Below are 16,121 nucleotides of genomic sequence, written 5' to 3' on the forward strand. Positions count from 1 at the left end.
CAGGATTTGAAGAATGTTTTTGTGGAAGAATGGGCCAAAATCACACCTGAGCAATGTATGCGACCAGTTTCTCCATACAGGAGGCATCTTGAAGCTGTCATCACCAGCAAAGGATTTTGTACGAAGTCTTAATTAAACTTCAGTAAGCATGTTCAACACTTTTTCCCTGTGTCATTTCTCGTTATTACACAAAACTTAATTCATGGACATCTTTGGTTTAATTTATTTACCTGTGTGGATTGGATGGGTTGTTACCGACATCTGGTGAGAATTTCATGTCAATAGCAACTTTAAAAATATATTTACTTGGAAAATTGGTGACTTATTGAATAGTTCAATATTTATTTCACCCGCTGTATACAAAACATCTATTACTAACGGCATTTTTATTTATTTGCTGCTTAGATTAATATAAGAAAATTTACTGATTGCGTACACAGGTTGCCGGTAGGTAACTAAGTTCATAAGCCTCAATGCCAAACCTCCAACTTTCATTATTGGTTTTCTCATATTGGAATAAGTGACTTTTTGGGCTAACCTAGGCTCCACGACTGCAACCTCTACACCCACTATAGGTACATCCCTGGTAACAAGCAATATACAGTGCTCAGAGCAGATTATGATTTTGTAAACGTGCCCGGGGTGGTAGATGTAGGCGACTATTAGTAGTAAGACACCCTGGCACATTACAGAAACACAGGGTCCTTGGGGGTGAGTGTGTCACGTGGTTACTGTAGATACCTTCAGGTTCTTCCCTGCCACATCCTGTGTGGCACCGGACCCCTCCGTTCCCATGACGAGGAAACCAGATAGTTTGTTAAAAACAAAGTCCATTTTACTAGTCAAATAACCATCACACAAAGGATAGCAGGAACTACACTTGTTCACTTCGGCACCAAACAGAGGAATGTTCTTGACGGTTACTGGTGATAAATGTTGCCGATGGTTCACAGTTTAAGCAAAGGACCTCCATATTACTAGAGTAGCGCCACTCTTGTCGACATGTTTCGACGTGGAACTGCACTTGGATCAATCTTTCCTTGGGAACAGAAGTGAGGGAGATTCTCCCACTATATTCTTCCTATAAGTGCCCAGACTCACTCACACCGTCTCACTGACTGCAGTTCTCAGGCCTGTCCAGCACTAGGGCCATTCCCATCAAGTCTCTTAGAGATGTTCCTCTCTTCTCTCACTGTAGGTCCCCCAACTTTCACATGCCAGGTAGAACACTGCTGCCAATGAAGTTTTGTTGAGGACACTTGCTTCCTTTGTCACTGATTCCCACACACACCCAAGACTGATCTTCTTGTTTTCTGAGGGTACCTTGTACTTCTTGCCTTGCTAACACTCAACACTTAACTCCTTGACCTTCTGATTTCTGTTACTAACCCACAATCCCCAGTTTGGGCCGGACTTACAATTAACCCTGTATACAAACTTCACAGAGATTGTTCCACAAAGATGACTATTACATCAACACTGCCATCTGCTGACCTATAAACGTACTATTAAATACATTCCCACATTGTAAAACAACCTAGTAGCCCTCAGGGGGTGCAGGATCCTTCAACCATCATCTTACAATTTCAAATGATAACTTTTATTGTGACTGAGGTCATTGAAGAGTTGAAATAATGCAATTAATCCAGGTTTGGATTTGGCAGAGATGTCTTTTTTATTTCAGTGTGGATTTAACAGATTAATATCAGTGTTACTAAAAGTTAAAACTGTGGTGAAAATCCACGACAATTCTGCAACCCAGTTAACATACATCACAGAATCAAAATAGATTTTTATCCTCTGGACGTAAACAAGGACTTTTTTAGTGAATCACTGCAAGTAAAGATCATGATAAAAAAAAGTATTTGATACAGGAAGATTAACATTTATTTGCAAAGTCTGAAATAGTAATTTATGATCGTCTTTTCTTACCTGTCCACACAGCTATCATCCTCAATGAGTGACGTGATGAACATCGGAGGCTTCTGCTCTTCATGACCCTTGTGTGATGCAAATTCAAACTGAACTGGCCGTATGAAAAGGTGGAATTGGTTAAATCCCATCTCTTCAGCAAATTGTGTATAAGTCCTAAAATACAATCAAGGACATTTGGCAATGAATATGCTAAAAAAAAAATCACTTAATTGTGGTGTTCATCATACTTCAATAAAATCAGCCACCCCAAACTGTGTATATGGGCCTGTAGGTTAAAGAAGACTAAATACGTTCCTACCTTTATATCCGCTATCCTTGGGCGGATTCTGAAAAAATCAAACATTTTCAGAATATGCAAATGATGTATTGAGTGCTTTGCCACTCCCAGAGCACTTCACAAACCTCTGCCTCCTGAGGTTATTTCCATCCTTAGCTCTATAAATGATGTGTCTGAAGTCAAGAGCCAGACAGAAAATCTAGCATCTACGTAGATCACTGCTTTCCACCATTCTGTGCACAAAGATGTCCTGCTAAGGGCACTGTTTTCAGCATTCTATTACACATACACCACCCATGTTATGATGGACACTGTAAAAAAGAGCAACGAGGATGCTTGGCATCAAGATCAGTGCCCTTAGCTGGACACGTTGTATAGAAGCAAGGAAAGCGGTGATCTATACACGTTCTCGACTTCCTGCTTGTCATACTTGGCCAAGGGTGAATCAAAACATTTGCTACAAGATGCAACTGTTACATTTTACAAGGCAGACTACATCCTATAAAAAAGCACATACACCTCCTGGGAAAGCTGGCGAGATAGATTACACAACTCAGATGACCGTCATTTGAGTAAATGAAAATAATGGTGGGCCAGATGGAAATAAAAAAAAAGTGATAGAATAACAAGAAGCAATGAACCAAGGTGGTTGTTCTTTGTGTGTTTCTTGCTCTATTATTTTTTTTATATGAATTAGATGTATTACGTCATTATGACTCACTGGCATGGGGATCGCTGTTAACCTTTACTTTTAATACAGCTCAATAGAAATCCTTACAAAAAAATATGATATTCACTCTGAAAGCTATTGTGACCTTGTACATAATTGCATGAATAAATCTCCCCATAACGGATGTATTAAGTGAAGGTCTCCTTGAGGCGTCTAGCTAAATTTGTCTGACCTGGAAAGAAATGCCGTTTCTAATGATGCCTCAATTATTCTGTAACGTAGAGTGATGAGCTGGAGCATCTTGCTGAATGTGTCCTGGATATGGATTTGCTTTCCTCTGCCATGCTTTTTATCTTCATCAGCTGAGTTCAATGCTGACATGCAGATATCCCTAACCATGACTGGATCTTCTATCAACACCTCTTCAAAGAGCTACAGCAGAATAAAATAATGAAGCAGACATTGATGACCACAGTAGTTCGATGACCGTATGATGCAACCAAACAATGTATTATTTATCTTACATCTTTGTGCACATTTGCTGTAAAGGATTTCAGAAGATCTTTGGGAGCCAACCATTCCCTAAGTGCGAGCTGAAGAACCCTTTTCTCTACAATGTAAGACTGTTTCGGTGACTTTGAATTGCAGAGATGCTGAAACTCTTTACAAATATGGTCCAACGTACAAGAAATCAGGAATGCCAGTCCCAGAGATGGATGGAATTCAAAGAGGTAAACATTCTTTAATGCAGGGCTGTGGATAAATGGACAATGAATGAATAGTCATTAGAGATTCCATATGCATGGTGGCTCAGTGGTTAGAACTGTTTTGCAATGCTGGGGTCTTGGGTTAAAATCCCACCATCTGTTGGCACACAGCTGTTAGGAATCTCTTACTGTTTGTGATATCTCCAAGTTCTACTTCCGCTTAAGTGCTTCACCACTAATGTCATGCCACCTTATCACTAGGGCTTCTCTACCATTCACGCCTACCCTATACATAGTCTGTATATCTGAAAAGTGCCATTATTGACTGAAATGTTATATATTGGACTGCAAATAAACATCACCTGTATCTCATTACCGGGTGCCTAGTTCTTTATAGCAACTATAAAGGGGTAGGACCCTACTAGTGTACCAGTGACTCAGGGAGCCATGATCTACTTGCATTCAAAATCCCACCAAGAACACCATCTACAAGGAGTTTATATGTTTACGTGGGTTTCCTCCGAGTGCTACGGTTTCCTCCCATACTCCAAAGACATACTTATAGGGAAATTAGATTGTGAGCCCCATTGGGACAGAGATGATAATGTGTGTGGAATATAATGGCGATATAAAAGCAAGTAAAATGAATAAGTAAATAAAGTAGACTTAATTAAAGGTCCTAGTAGAATGCCTGTAGAAGGTTATTGAAGATCCTGGCCTCCAAAATCATAGTGCGATTGATCCTAACTTAATTTGTTATTTATTAATTAATTATTAGAGAACCAGGAAACATACTTACCAGCTAGTGTTAAGTGAAACAAGAGGCTTAGTTACAATATTATGTGGAAGACCAAAGTCATAAGCGCCCCCTTTTCGGCTTTCGCGCCAAACCTTCTGGACAAATTGCCTTTGATTTTCTAGCTGCATACATGAAAATAATTTAAAAAAAAAAAGAATATCACTATTTAATATTTATTTTTGAAGTTTGTTTACTCCGGTTATGACCCACGGGAACAAGTACCGTATATAAAAAAATTCTTACCTCACATTTCTGCGTCATGATGAAGCTAAATGTCATTTATAAAAGCCTTAGCGTATTAAAGGGACTCTGTCACCTGAATTTGGCGGGACTGGTTTTGGGTCATATGGGCGGAGTTTTCAGGTGTTTGATTCACCCTTTCCTTACCCGCTGGCTGCATGCTGGCCGCAATATTGGATTGAAGTTCATTCTCTGTCCTCCATAGTACACGCCTGTGCAAAGCAATCTTGCCTTGTGCAGGCATGTACGATGGAGGACAGAGAATGAACTTCAATCCAATATTGCAGCCAGCATGCAGCCAGCGGGTAAGGAAAGGGTGAATCAAACACCTGAAAACTCCGCCCATATGACCCAAAACCAGTCCCGCCAAATTCAGGTGACAGGTTCCCTTTAACCCCTTCAAGACCCAGCCTATTTTGACCTTAAAGACCTTGCCGTTTTTTGCAATTCTGACCAGTGTCCCTTTATGAGGTAATAACTCAGGAACGCTTCAACGGATCCTAGCGGTTCTGAGATTGTTTTTTCGTGACATATTGGGCTTCATGTTAGTGGTAAATTTAGGTCAATAAATTCTGCATTTATTTGTGATAAACACGGAAATTTGGCGAAAATTTTGAAAATTTCGCAATTTTCACATTTTGAATTTTTATTCTGTTAAACCAGAGAGATATGTGACACAAAATAGTTAATAAATAACATTTCCCACACGTCTACTTTACATCAGCACGATTTTGGAAACAAAATTTTTTTTTGTTAGGAAGTTATAAGGGTTAAAATTCGACCAGCGATTTGTCATTTTTACAACGAAATTTACAAAACCATTTTTTTTAGGGACCACCTCACATTTGAAGTCAGTTTGAGGGGTCTATATGGCTGAAAATACCCAAAAGTGACACCATTCTAAAAACTGCACCCCTCAAGGTACTCAAAACCACATTCAAGAAGTTTATTAACCCTTCAGGTGCTTCACAGCAGCAGAAGCAACATGGAAGGAAAAAATGAACATTTAACTTTTTAGTCACAAAAATTATCTTTTAGCAACAATTTTTTTATTTTCCCAATGGTAAAAGGAGAAACTGAACCACGAAAGTTGTTGTCCAATTTGTCCTGAGTACGCTGATACCTCATATGTGGGGGTAAACCACTGTTTTGGCGCACGGCAGGGCTTGGAAGGGAAGGAGCGCCATTTGACTTTTTGAATCAAAAATTGGCTCCACTCTTTAGCGGACACCATGTCACGTTTGGAGAGCCCCCGTGTGCCTAAAAATTGGAGCTCCCCCACAAGTGACCCCATTTTGGAAACTAGACGCCCCAAGGAACTAATCTAGATGCATAGTGAGCACTTTGAACCCCCAGGTGCTTCACAAATTGATCCGTAAAAATGAAAAAGTACTTTTTTTTCACAAAAAAATTCTTTTAGCCTCAATTTTTTCATTTTCACATGGGCAACAGGATAAAATGGATCCTAAAATGTGTTGGGCAATTTCTCCTGAGTACACCAATACCTCACATGTGGAGGTAAACCACTGTTTGGGCACATGGTAAGGCTCGGAAGGGAAGGAGCGCCATTTGACTTTTTGAATGAAAAATTATTTCCATCGTTAGCGGACACCATGTCGCGTTTGGATAGCTCCTGTGTGCCTAAACATTGGCGCTCCCCCACAAGTGACCCCATTTTGGAAACTAGACCCCCCAAGGAACTAATTTAGATGCCTAGTGAGCACTTTAAACCCTCAGGTGCTTCACAAATTGATCTGTAAAAATGAAAAAGTACTTTTTTTTTCACAAAAAAATTCTTTTCGCCTCAATTTTTTCATTTTCACATGGGCAGTAGGATAAAATGGATCATAAAATTTGTTGGGCAATTTCTCCCGAGTACGCCGATACCTCATATGTGGGGGTAAACCACTGTTTGGGCACTCGGCAGGGCTCGGAAGAGAAGGCACGCCATTTGACTTTTTGAATGGAAAATTAGCTCCAATTGTTAGCGGACACCATGTCGCGTTTGGAGAGCCCCTGTGTGCCTAAACATTGGAGCTCCCGCACAAGTGACCCCATTTTGGAAACTAGACCCCCCAAGGAACTTATCTAGATGCATATTGAGCACTTTAAACCCCCAGGTGCTTCACAGAAGTTTATAACGCAGAGCCATGAAAATAAAAAATAATTTTTCTTTCCTCAAAAATGATTTTTTAGCCTGGAATTTCCTATTTTGCCAAGGATAATAGGAGAAATTGGACCCCAAATATTGTTGTCCAGTTTGTCCTGAGTACGCTGATACCCCATATGTGGGGGTAAACCACTGTTTGGGCGCACGGCAGGGCTCGGAAGGGATGGCACGCCATTTGGCTTTTTAAATGGAAAATTAGCTCCAATCATTAGCGGACACCATGTCACGTTTGGAGAGCCCCTGTGTGCCTAAACATTGGAGATCCCCCAGAAATGACACCATTTTAGAAACTAGACCCCCAAAGGAACTAATCTAGATGTGTGGTGAGGACTTTGAACCCCCAAGTGCTTCACAGAAGTTTATAACGCAGAGCCATGAAAATAAAAAAAAAAATTATTTTCTCAAAAATGATCTTTTAGCCTGCAATTTTTTATTTTCCCAAGGGTAACAGGAGAAATTTGACCCCAAAAGTTGTTGTCCAGTTTCTCCTGAGTACGCTGATACCCCATATGTGGGGGTAAATCACTGTTTGGGCACATGCCGGGGCTCGGAAGTGAAGTAGTGACGTTTTGAAATGCAGACTTTGATGGAATGCTCTGTGGGCGTCACGTTGCGTTTGCAGAGCCCCTGATGTGGCTTAACAGTAGAAACCCCCCACAAGTGACCCCATTTTGGAAACTAGACCCCCAAAGGAACTTATCTAGATGTGTGGTGAGCACTTTGAACCCCCAAGTGCTTCATAGAAGTTTATAATGCAGAGCCGTGAAAATAATAAATACGTTTTCTTTCCTCAAAAATAATTATTTAGCCCAGAGTTTTTTAATTTTCCCAAGGGTAACAGGAGAAATTTGACCCCAATATTTGTTGTCCAGTTTCTCCTGAGTACGGTGATACCCCATATGTGGGGGTAAACTACTGTTTGGGCACATGCCGGGGCTTGGAATTGAAGTAGTGACGTTTTGAAATGCAGACTTTGATGGAATGCTCTGCGGGCGTCACGTTGCGTTTGCAGAGCCCCTGATGTTCCTAAACAGTAGAAACCCCCCACAAGTGACACCATTTTGGAAACTAGACCCTGAAAGGAACTTATCTAGATGTGTGGTGAGCACTTTGAACCCCCAAGTGCTTCATAGAAGTTTATAATGCAGAGCCGTGAAAATAATAAATACGTTTTCTTTCCTCAAAAATAATTATTTAGCCCAGAATTTTTTATTTTCCCAAGGGTTACAGGAGAAATTGGACCCCAAAAGTTGTTGTCCAGTTTCTCCTGAGTACGCTGATACCCCATATGTGGGGGTAAACCACTGTTTGGGCACACGTCGGGGCTCAGAAGGGAAGTAGTGACTTTTGAAATGCAGACTTTGATGGAATGGTCTGCGGGTGTCACGTTGCGTTTGCAGAGCCCCTGGTGTGCCTAAACAGTAGAAACCCCCCACAAGTGACCCCATTTTAGAAACTAGACCCCCCAAGGAACTTATCTAGATATGTGGTGAGCACTTTGAACCCCCAAGTGCTTCACAGACGTTTACAACACAGAGCCGTGAAAATAAAAAATCATTTTTCTTTCCTCAAAAATTATGTTTTAGCAAGCATTTTTTTAGATTCACAAGGGTAACAGGAGAAATTGGACCCCAGTAATTGTTGCGCAGTTTGTCCTGAGTATGCTGGTACTCCATATGTGGGGGTAAACCACTGTTTGGGCACACGTCAGGGCTCGGAAGTGAGGGAACACCATTTGACTTTTTGAATACGAGATTGGCTGGAATCAATGGTGGCGCCATGTTGCGTTTGGAGACCCCTGATGTGCCTAAACAGTGGTAACCCCTCAATTCTAACTCCAACACTAACCCCCCCACACCCCTAACTCTAATCCCAACTGTAGCCATAACCCTAATCACAACCCTAACCCCAACACACCCCTAACCCTAATCCCAACTGTAGCCATAATCCTAATCACAACCCTAACCCCAACACACCCCTAACCACAACACTAATTCCAACCCTAACCCTAAGGCTATGTGCCCACGTTGCGGATTCGTGTGAGATATTTCCGCACCATTTTTGAAAAATCCGCGGGTAAAAGGCACTGCGTTTTACCTGCGGATTTACCGCGGATTTCCAGTGTTTTTTGTGCGGATTTCACCTGCGGATTCCTATTGAGGAACAGGTGTAAAACGCTGCGGAATCCGCACAAAGAATTCACATGCTGCGGAAAATACAACGCAGCGTTCCCGCGCGGTATTTTCCGCATCACCGGCACAGCGGATTTGGTTTTTCATATGTTTACATGGTACTGTAAACCTGATGGAACACTGCTGCGAATCCGCAGCCAAATCCGCACCGTGTGCACATAGCCTAATTCTAAAGGTATGTGCACACGCTGCGGAAAACGCTGCGGATCCGCAGCAGTTTCCCATGAGTGTACAGTTCAATGTAAACCTATGGGAAACAAAAATCGCTGTACACATGCTGCGGAAAAACTGCACGGAAACGCAGCGGTTTACATTCCGCAGCATGTCACTTCTTTGTGCGGATTCCGCAGCGGTTTTACAACTGCTCCAATAGAAAATCGCAATTGTAAAACCGCAGTGAAATGCGCAGAAAAAAACGCGGTAAATCCGCCATAAATCCGCAGCGGTTTAGCACTGCGGATTTATCAAATCCGCAGCGGAAAAATCCGCAGAGGACCAGAATACGTGTGCACATTCCTAACCCTAACCCTACCCCTAACCCTAACCCTAGCCCTAACCCTAACCCTACCCCTACCCCTAACCCTACCCCTAACCCTACCCCTAACCCTACCCCTAACCCTAACCCTACCCCTAACCCTACCCCTAACCCTAACCCTAACCCTAACCCTACCCCTACCCCTATTCTAACATTAGTGGAAAAAAAAAATTTCTTTATTTTTTTATTGTCCCTACCTATGGGGGTGACAAAGGGGGGGGGTCATTTATTATTTTTTTTATTTTGATCACTGAGATAGATTATATCTCAGTGATCAAAATGCACTTTGGAACGAATCTGCCGGCCGGCAGATTCGGCGGGCGCACTGCGCATGCGCCCGCCATTTTGGAAGATGGCGGCGCCCGGGAGAAGACGGACGGGACCACGGCTGGATCGGTAAGTATGATAGGGTGGGGGGGGGGACCACGGGGGGGGGATCGGAGCACGGGGGGGGAATCGGAGCGCGGGAGGGGTGGAACCGAGCGCGGGGGGCGTGGAACGGAGCACGGGGGGGCTGGAATGGAGCACGGGGGGGTGGAACGGAGCACGGGGGGGGTGGATCGGAGTGCAGGGGGGGTGATTGGAGCACGGGGGGGTGATTGGAGCACGGGGGGAGCGGACACGAGCACGGGGGGGAGCGGAGCACAGGGCGGAGGGGAGCCGGAGCAGTGTATCGGCCAGATCGGGGGGGTGGGGGGCGATCGGAGGGGTGGGGTGGGGGCACACTAGTATTTCCAGCCATGGCCGATGATATTGCAGCATCGGCCATGGCTGGATTGTAATATTTCACCCGTTATAATGGGTGAAATATTACAAATCGCTCTGATTGGCAGTTTCACTTTCAACAGCCAATCAGAGCGATCGTAGCCACGAGGGGGTGAAGCCACCCCCCCTGGGCTAAACTACCACTCCCCCTGTCCCTGCAGATCGGGTGAAATGGGAGTTAACCCTTTCACCCGATCTGCAGGGACGCGATCTTTCCATGACGCCACATAGGCGTCATGGGTCGGATTGGCACCGACTTTCATGACGCCTACGTGGCGTCAAAGGTCGGGAAGGGGTTAACTCTTGAGGGTGATATATTGGCATTATATGATTATTATGAAGCAGTATTTCCCAAACTTCAGTCCTCACGGCTCCCAACAGGTCATGTTTTCAGGATTTCCATGGTGCTGCACAAGTGGGAGAACTCCTGATACTTCCATCACCTGTGCAATACTAAGGAAATCTGAAAACATGACCTGTTGGGGTCCGGGAGGACAGGAGTTTGGGAAACACTGTTATGAAAGAATCCTTCATAATAATGAAAAATAAGCTTTTCTTTATTACATATCGAACCAGCATGTACTTTAGGATTATTTAACCCCCTCGTGGGCCCTCCCCACCATTTGGACCAAAAGTTTCTCATGTATAGATCGCACTTTATTCCTAGTGTCATGCTAGTAAATTATACTGAAGGTATCATTAAAGTACTGAAGTTTTTATAAATTACATTTAGCTTCATCATGACGCAGAAATGTGAGCTAAGAATTTCTCAGTTAAACATGATAATGATTACACTGAGCAGCATAGTATAAAACCATTGGAAACAAGAAAAACATCTTCAACTCAGGGCTGATCACCTAGAGTGTAGGGAACAGAAAGACACTAGAACAGTTTATTACAAAGTTGCTGATAACCTGATTGTTATATGATTTAGAGCCCTTCAACCAGGACACTGGAAATAGGAAGGCTCAAGAGCACTTTGCTATAAATCCATCGTATTAGATCACTGATAAGAGCACACAGTCAGTGTAATGACTAACAAGGTTTTTGGATATAGAATTATATTTAGCGAATTAAAATTGCAGTTCGTAGACATTGACAATATCCCTGGTACCACACTAACAACTGCAATCATTCCTTAGTGGATTGATTTTAAAGGATATAAAATGGTTATAATAGTGAATAGTGTTAATTTTAAGACAATATATTAACAGTTAACTTTTATTACTCCAATTGGATTAGTCAGTGAAATTTTTGTCAATTAATTTTGGAGATATCTGCTCAATTACTTAGCAGTGAATTTGTGTGTACAGGTGCGAACTAAAAGTAACCATCTCTATACATAACAAACAAATATACTACCTGATGGTCCATCTGACGTCGGACCACCTGATGTGGTCATATGTTAGCTCTTCTCCACGTAACCAGGAAGCATTTTATGTCAGACCATGCACACTGCACATTAGATTTCCTTGTCATTGGCTGCTAGCCAAGCATGAATTGGACAAATTATGTGCACGTGCTAAGTATCTCCATTTTTTCTTATTATCTAGAGCAGTAATGTAATTCAAACTTCATATACTTCATGTCTACATGCTATAGCACTACAGAGTGCAATATTATGTGTTTGTTATACCAGAATTCTGGCAAAAAAATCTGAATAAAGCACAATATTTGTGCGCAACTCGGAAGTTACGCAAAAGTATTGCTCCTTTTGACGTTTTCATTCTAGTTTTGTCCAACTATGCAAATATAGGTGGAGCATGGGTGAGATGGAGAGTGGCTAAGCCCATTCTACCAATTTATGGAAAATGACATCACTCTCACAGCATAACGTACTCGAAAAATGTACTCAAGTTTTTGACTGAAGTACATTTGTATCAGAGGCGCAACTTAATAAATTAGACTCATCTCACCCTAATGGCACCGATAATCAAGAGTTGCATGGGTTGTAGGAAAGCTAAAATGTGAAACTCTTGCTTGTTAGCAGAAATTGGACTGCAAGGCTATGTTCCCATGATGAGTTTATGGTTCGTTTTTCAAGTTTCAGAATTTCTGCACCTATTATTGAAATAAGGTTACTTGCGTTTTTTTATTGCGTTGTTGTGTGCAGTTTTTTAACATGCATTTTTATTGCGTTTTTTGTCGCTTATTACTGTGTCATCTATTTTTATAATTACCTTAAATTGTCTTAAATCCACTTCCGTCTGGACGTCCTCGAATCCCACAGTCCACCGCGCCGCATCGGAAGTACGCCGTTCGCCATACTGGAATACCTAAGTGATGGGTTTTCCAATATGGCACCTGCTGGTGGTATCAGGCCCTTGCGCAGTACCACCAGCGGGTCATCGCTGGACCCCCCGCTGCTGGGACTCCACCACCGCAAGAACCCCATGCCGCAAACCCTCCTGATACGATGAGGAGCAGGCGAGGGCTGTGTGCTACCAGTGTGCCCGGGGGGCTGGTGGAGGGGCCCCCGGTGCCCAGGACCAGGATCCGGCGTCTCTGCTGCTGCACCGGGATGGGACGGTCACAGCTGTGCTGGAAAGTCAGGGGGCCCAGGTGAGTGCTGCCTGCATCGGGGAGCGTTGGCCAAGAGCTGACAGTCTGATGGCAGGTGGAGCGGCCGTGTGACTGCAGACATATATATCATAGTCATGTATATACACTGCGGGGGGCATCTGTCTACATACACTGTATATATATATATATATATATATATATATATACACTGCGGGGGCCATCTGTGTACATACACTATATATACACTGCGGGGGGCATCTGTGTACATACACAACCTCGCGCTGCAAGCCCTCCGGATGTGATAGCATCGGGCCTCCATCTAGTGCTTTAAATAAAGCTGCTTTGCTTTTGATACTTCATGATATTTGATTTTAACAAAACTTTATTGGTAAACTTAGTTGTGGATTCCATGCATTTTTTATGTACTTCAATCGCAGAAGGGCACTTTAAATGAACATAGGTTTTTTACCTGTGGAATGTCCACACCTAATGTAAGTCTATGGGGAAATCCCAAACAAAAAACTCAGTGTACCTGCAAGAGAAATTGACATGCTACAGACTTGAAACAAGCACTGCAGGTCAGTTTATGCTGTGTTAAAAAGAAGCACAGTGGGCAACAGATTTCTATAAATCCCATCCACTTTGCTGGAACTGTAAGATGCTGTGTATTTGATGCAAAAATAATACGCAGCATCAAAAATCATAAGCTCATTGTGGGAACGCATGAAAATTGTATCATTTTTGTAAATGATTTTGTGTCCTTTTAAATGCAGGTAAATTAGCTCCGCTAAGAGCCAGGTGCCACCACTACTTTGAGCTACCTAACTAGCGGAGTGTGTGAGGTTCTAGAAAGGGTATTGTGGTAATTGAGAGTAACAACTGGACTGGTTCCTCTGCAGTAAGAGAGAATGACCTGAATGTTGCTGGACTGGAATGGTGATCAGCATTATCCACCATCTTTCCAAGCCTGTTTGTAATTAAAGCAAAGTATACAGTGGCATATAAAAGTCTGGGCACCCCTGGTCAAAATTATTGTTATTGTGAACAGTTAACCCCTTCATGACCCAGCCTATTTTGACCTTAAAGACCTTGCCGTTTTTTGCAATTCTGACCAGTGTCCCTTTATGAGGTAATAACTCAGGAACGCTTCAATGGATCCTAGCGGTTCTGAGATTGTTTTTTCGTTACATATTGGGCTTCATGTTAGTGGTAAATTTAGGTCAATAAATTTTGTGTTTATTTGTGATAAAAACGGAAATTTGGCGAAAATTTTGAAAATTTCACAATTTTCACATTTTGAATTTTTATTCTGTTAAACCAGAGAGGTATGTGACACAAAATAGTTAATAAATAACATTTCCCACACGTCTACTTTACATCAGCACGATTTTGGAAACAAAATTTTTTTTTACAACGAAATTTACAAAACCATTTTTTTTACGGACCACCTCACATTTGAAGTCAGTTTGAGGGGTCTATATGGCTGAAAATACCCAAAAGTGACACCATTCTAACAACTGCACTCCTCAAGGTGCACAAAACCACATTCCAGAAGTTTATTAACCCTTCAGGTGCTTCACAGCAGCAGAAGCAACATGGAAGGAAAAAATGAACATTTAACTTTTTAGTCACAAAAATGATTTTTCAGCAACAATTTTTGTATTTTCCCAATGGTAAAAGGAGAAACTGAACAACGAAAGTTGTTGTCCAATTTGTCCTGAGTACGCTGATGCCTCATATGTGGGGGTAAACCACTGTTTGGGCGCACGGCTTGGAAGGGAAGGAGCGCCATTTGACTTTTTGAATGAAAAATTGGCTGCACTCTTTAGCGGACCACTCTTTAGCGGACACCATGTCACGTTTGGAGAGCCCCCGTGTGCCTAAAAATTGGAGCTCCCCCACAAGTGACCCCATTTTGGAAACTAGACGCCCCAAGGAACTTATCTAGATGCATAGTGAGCCCTTTAAACCCCCAGGTGCTTCACAAATTGATCCGTAAAAATGAAAAAGTACTATTTTTTTCACAAAAAAATTCTTTTAGCCTCAATTTTTTCATTTTCACATGGACAACAGGATAAAATGGATCTTAAAATTTGTTTGGCAATTTCTCCTGAGTACACCAATACCTCACATGTGGGGGTAAACCACTGTTTGGGCACATGGTAAGGCTCGGAAGGGAAGGAGCGCCATTTGACTTTTTGAATGAAAAATTATCTCCATCGTTAGCGGACACCATGTCGCGTTTGGAGAGACCCTGTGTGCTTAAACATTGGAGCTCCCCCACAAGTGACCCCATTTTGGAAACTGGACCCCCCAAGGAACTTATCTAGATGCCTAGTGAGCACTTTAAACCCTCAGGTGCTTCACAAATTGATCTGTAAAAATGAAAAAGTACTTTTTTTTCACAAAAAATTTCTGTTCGCCTCAATTTTTTCATTTTCACATGGGCAATAGGATAAAATGGATACTAAAATTTGTTGAGCAATTTCTCCCGAGTACGCCGATACCTCATATGTGGGGGTAAACCACTGTTTGGGCACACGGCATGGCTCGGAAGGGAAGGCGCGCCTTTTGACTTTTTGAATGGAAAATTAGCTCCAATTGTTAGCGGACACCATGTCGCATTTGGAGAGCCCCTGTGTGCCTATGCAATGGAGCTCCCCCACAAGTGACCCCATTTTGGAAACTATACCCCCCAAGGAACTTATCTAGATGCATACTGAGCACTTTAAACCCCCAGGTGCTTCACAGAAGTTTATAATGCAGGGCCATGAAAATAAAAAATAATTTTTCTTTTCTCAAAAATGATTTTTTAGCCTGGAATTTCCTATTTTGCCAATGGTAAAAGGAGAAATTGGACCACAAATGTTGTTGTCCAGTTTGTCCTGAGTACGCAGATACCCCATATGTGGGGGTAAACCACTGTTTGGGCGCACGGCAGGGCTCAGAAGGGAAGGCACGCAATTTGGCTTTTTAAATGGAAAATTAGCTCCAATCATTAGCGGACACCATGTCGCGTTTGGAGAGCCCCTGTGTGCCTAAACATTGGAGATCCCCCACAAATGACCCCATTTTGGAAACTAGACCCCCAAAGGAACTAATCTAGATGTGTGGTGAGCACTTTGAACCCTCAAGTGCTTCACAGAAGTTTATAACGCAGAGCCATGAAAATAAAAAAAAAAATTATTTTCTCAAAAATGATTTTTTAGCCCGCAATTTTTTTATTTTCCCAAGGGTAACAGGAGAAATTTGACCCCAAAAGTTGTTGTCCAGTTTCTCCTGAGTACGCTGATACCCCATATGTGGGG

At 42.4% G+C, this 16,121-nt stretch overlaps 1 protein-coding gene across 1 annotated transcript in view; it reads right to left on the bottom strand.

Moving 5' to 3' along the window:
* LOC138637737 (uncharacterized) overlaps positions 1-16,121 on the bottom strand; it is a 383,106-nt gene that overhangs the window by 209,285 nt on the left and 157,700 nt on the right. Inside the window, exons 22-25 of the mRNA XM_069726649.1 lie at positions 4,389-4,510; positions 3,407-3,635; positions 3,115-3,314; positions 1,933-2,088 (exon numbers count right to left, since the gene is read on the bottom strand). Coding sequence (XP_069582750.1) covers positions 1,933-2,088; positions 3,115-3,314; positions 3,407-3,635; positions 4,389-4,510 — 707 coding nt within the window. The remainder of the gene's footprint in view (positions 1-1,932; positions 2,089-3,114; positions 3,315-3,406; positions 3,636-4,388; positions 4,511-16,121) is intronic.

Source organism: Ranitomeya imitator, chromosome 5, assembly GCF_032444005.1.
Source record: "Ranitomeya imitator isolate aRanImi1 chromosome 5, aRanImi1.pri, whole genome shotgun sequence".
Classification (NCBI taxonomy): Eukaryota; Metazoa; Chordata; class Amphibia; order Anura; family Dendrobatidae; genus Ranitomeya; species Ranitomeya imitator.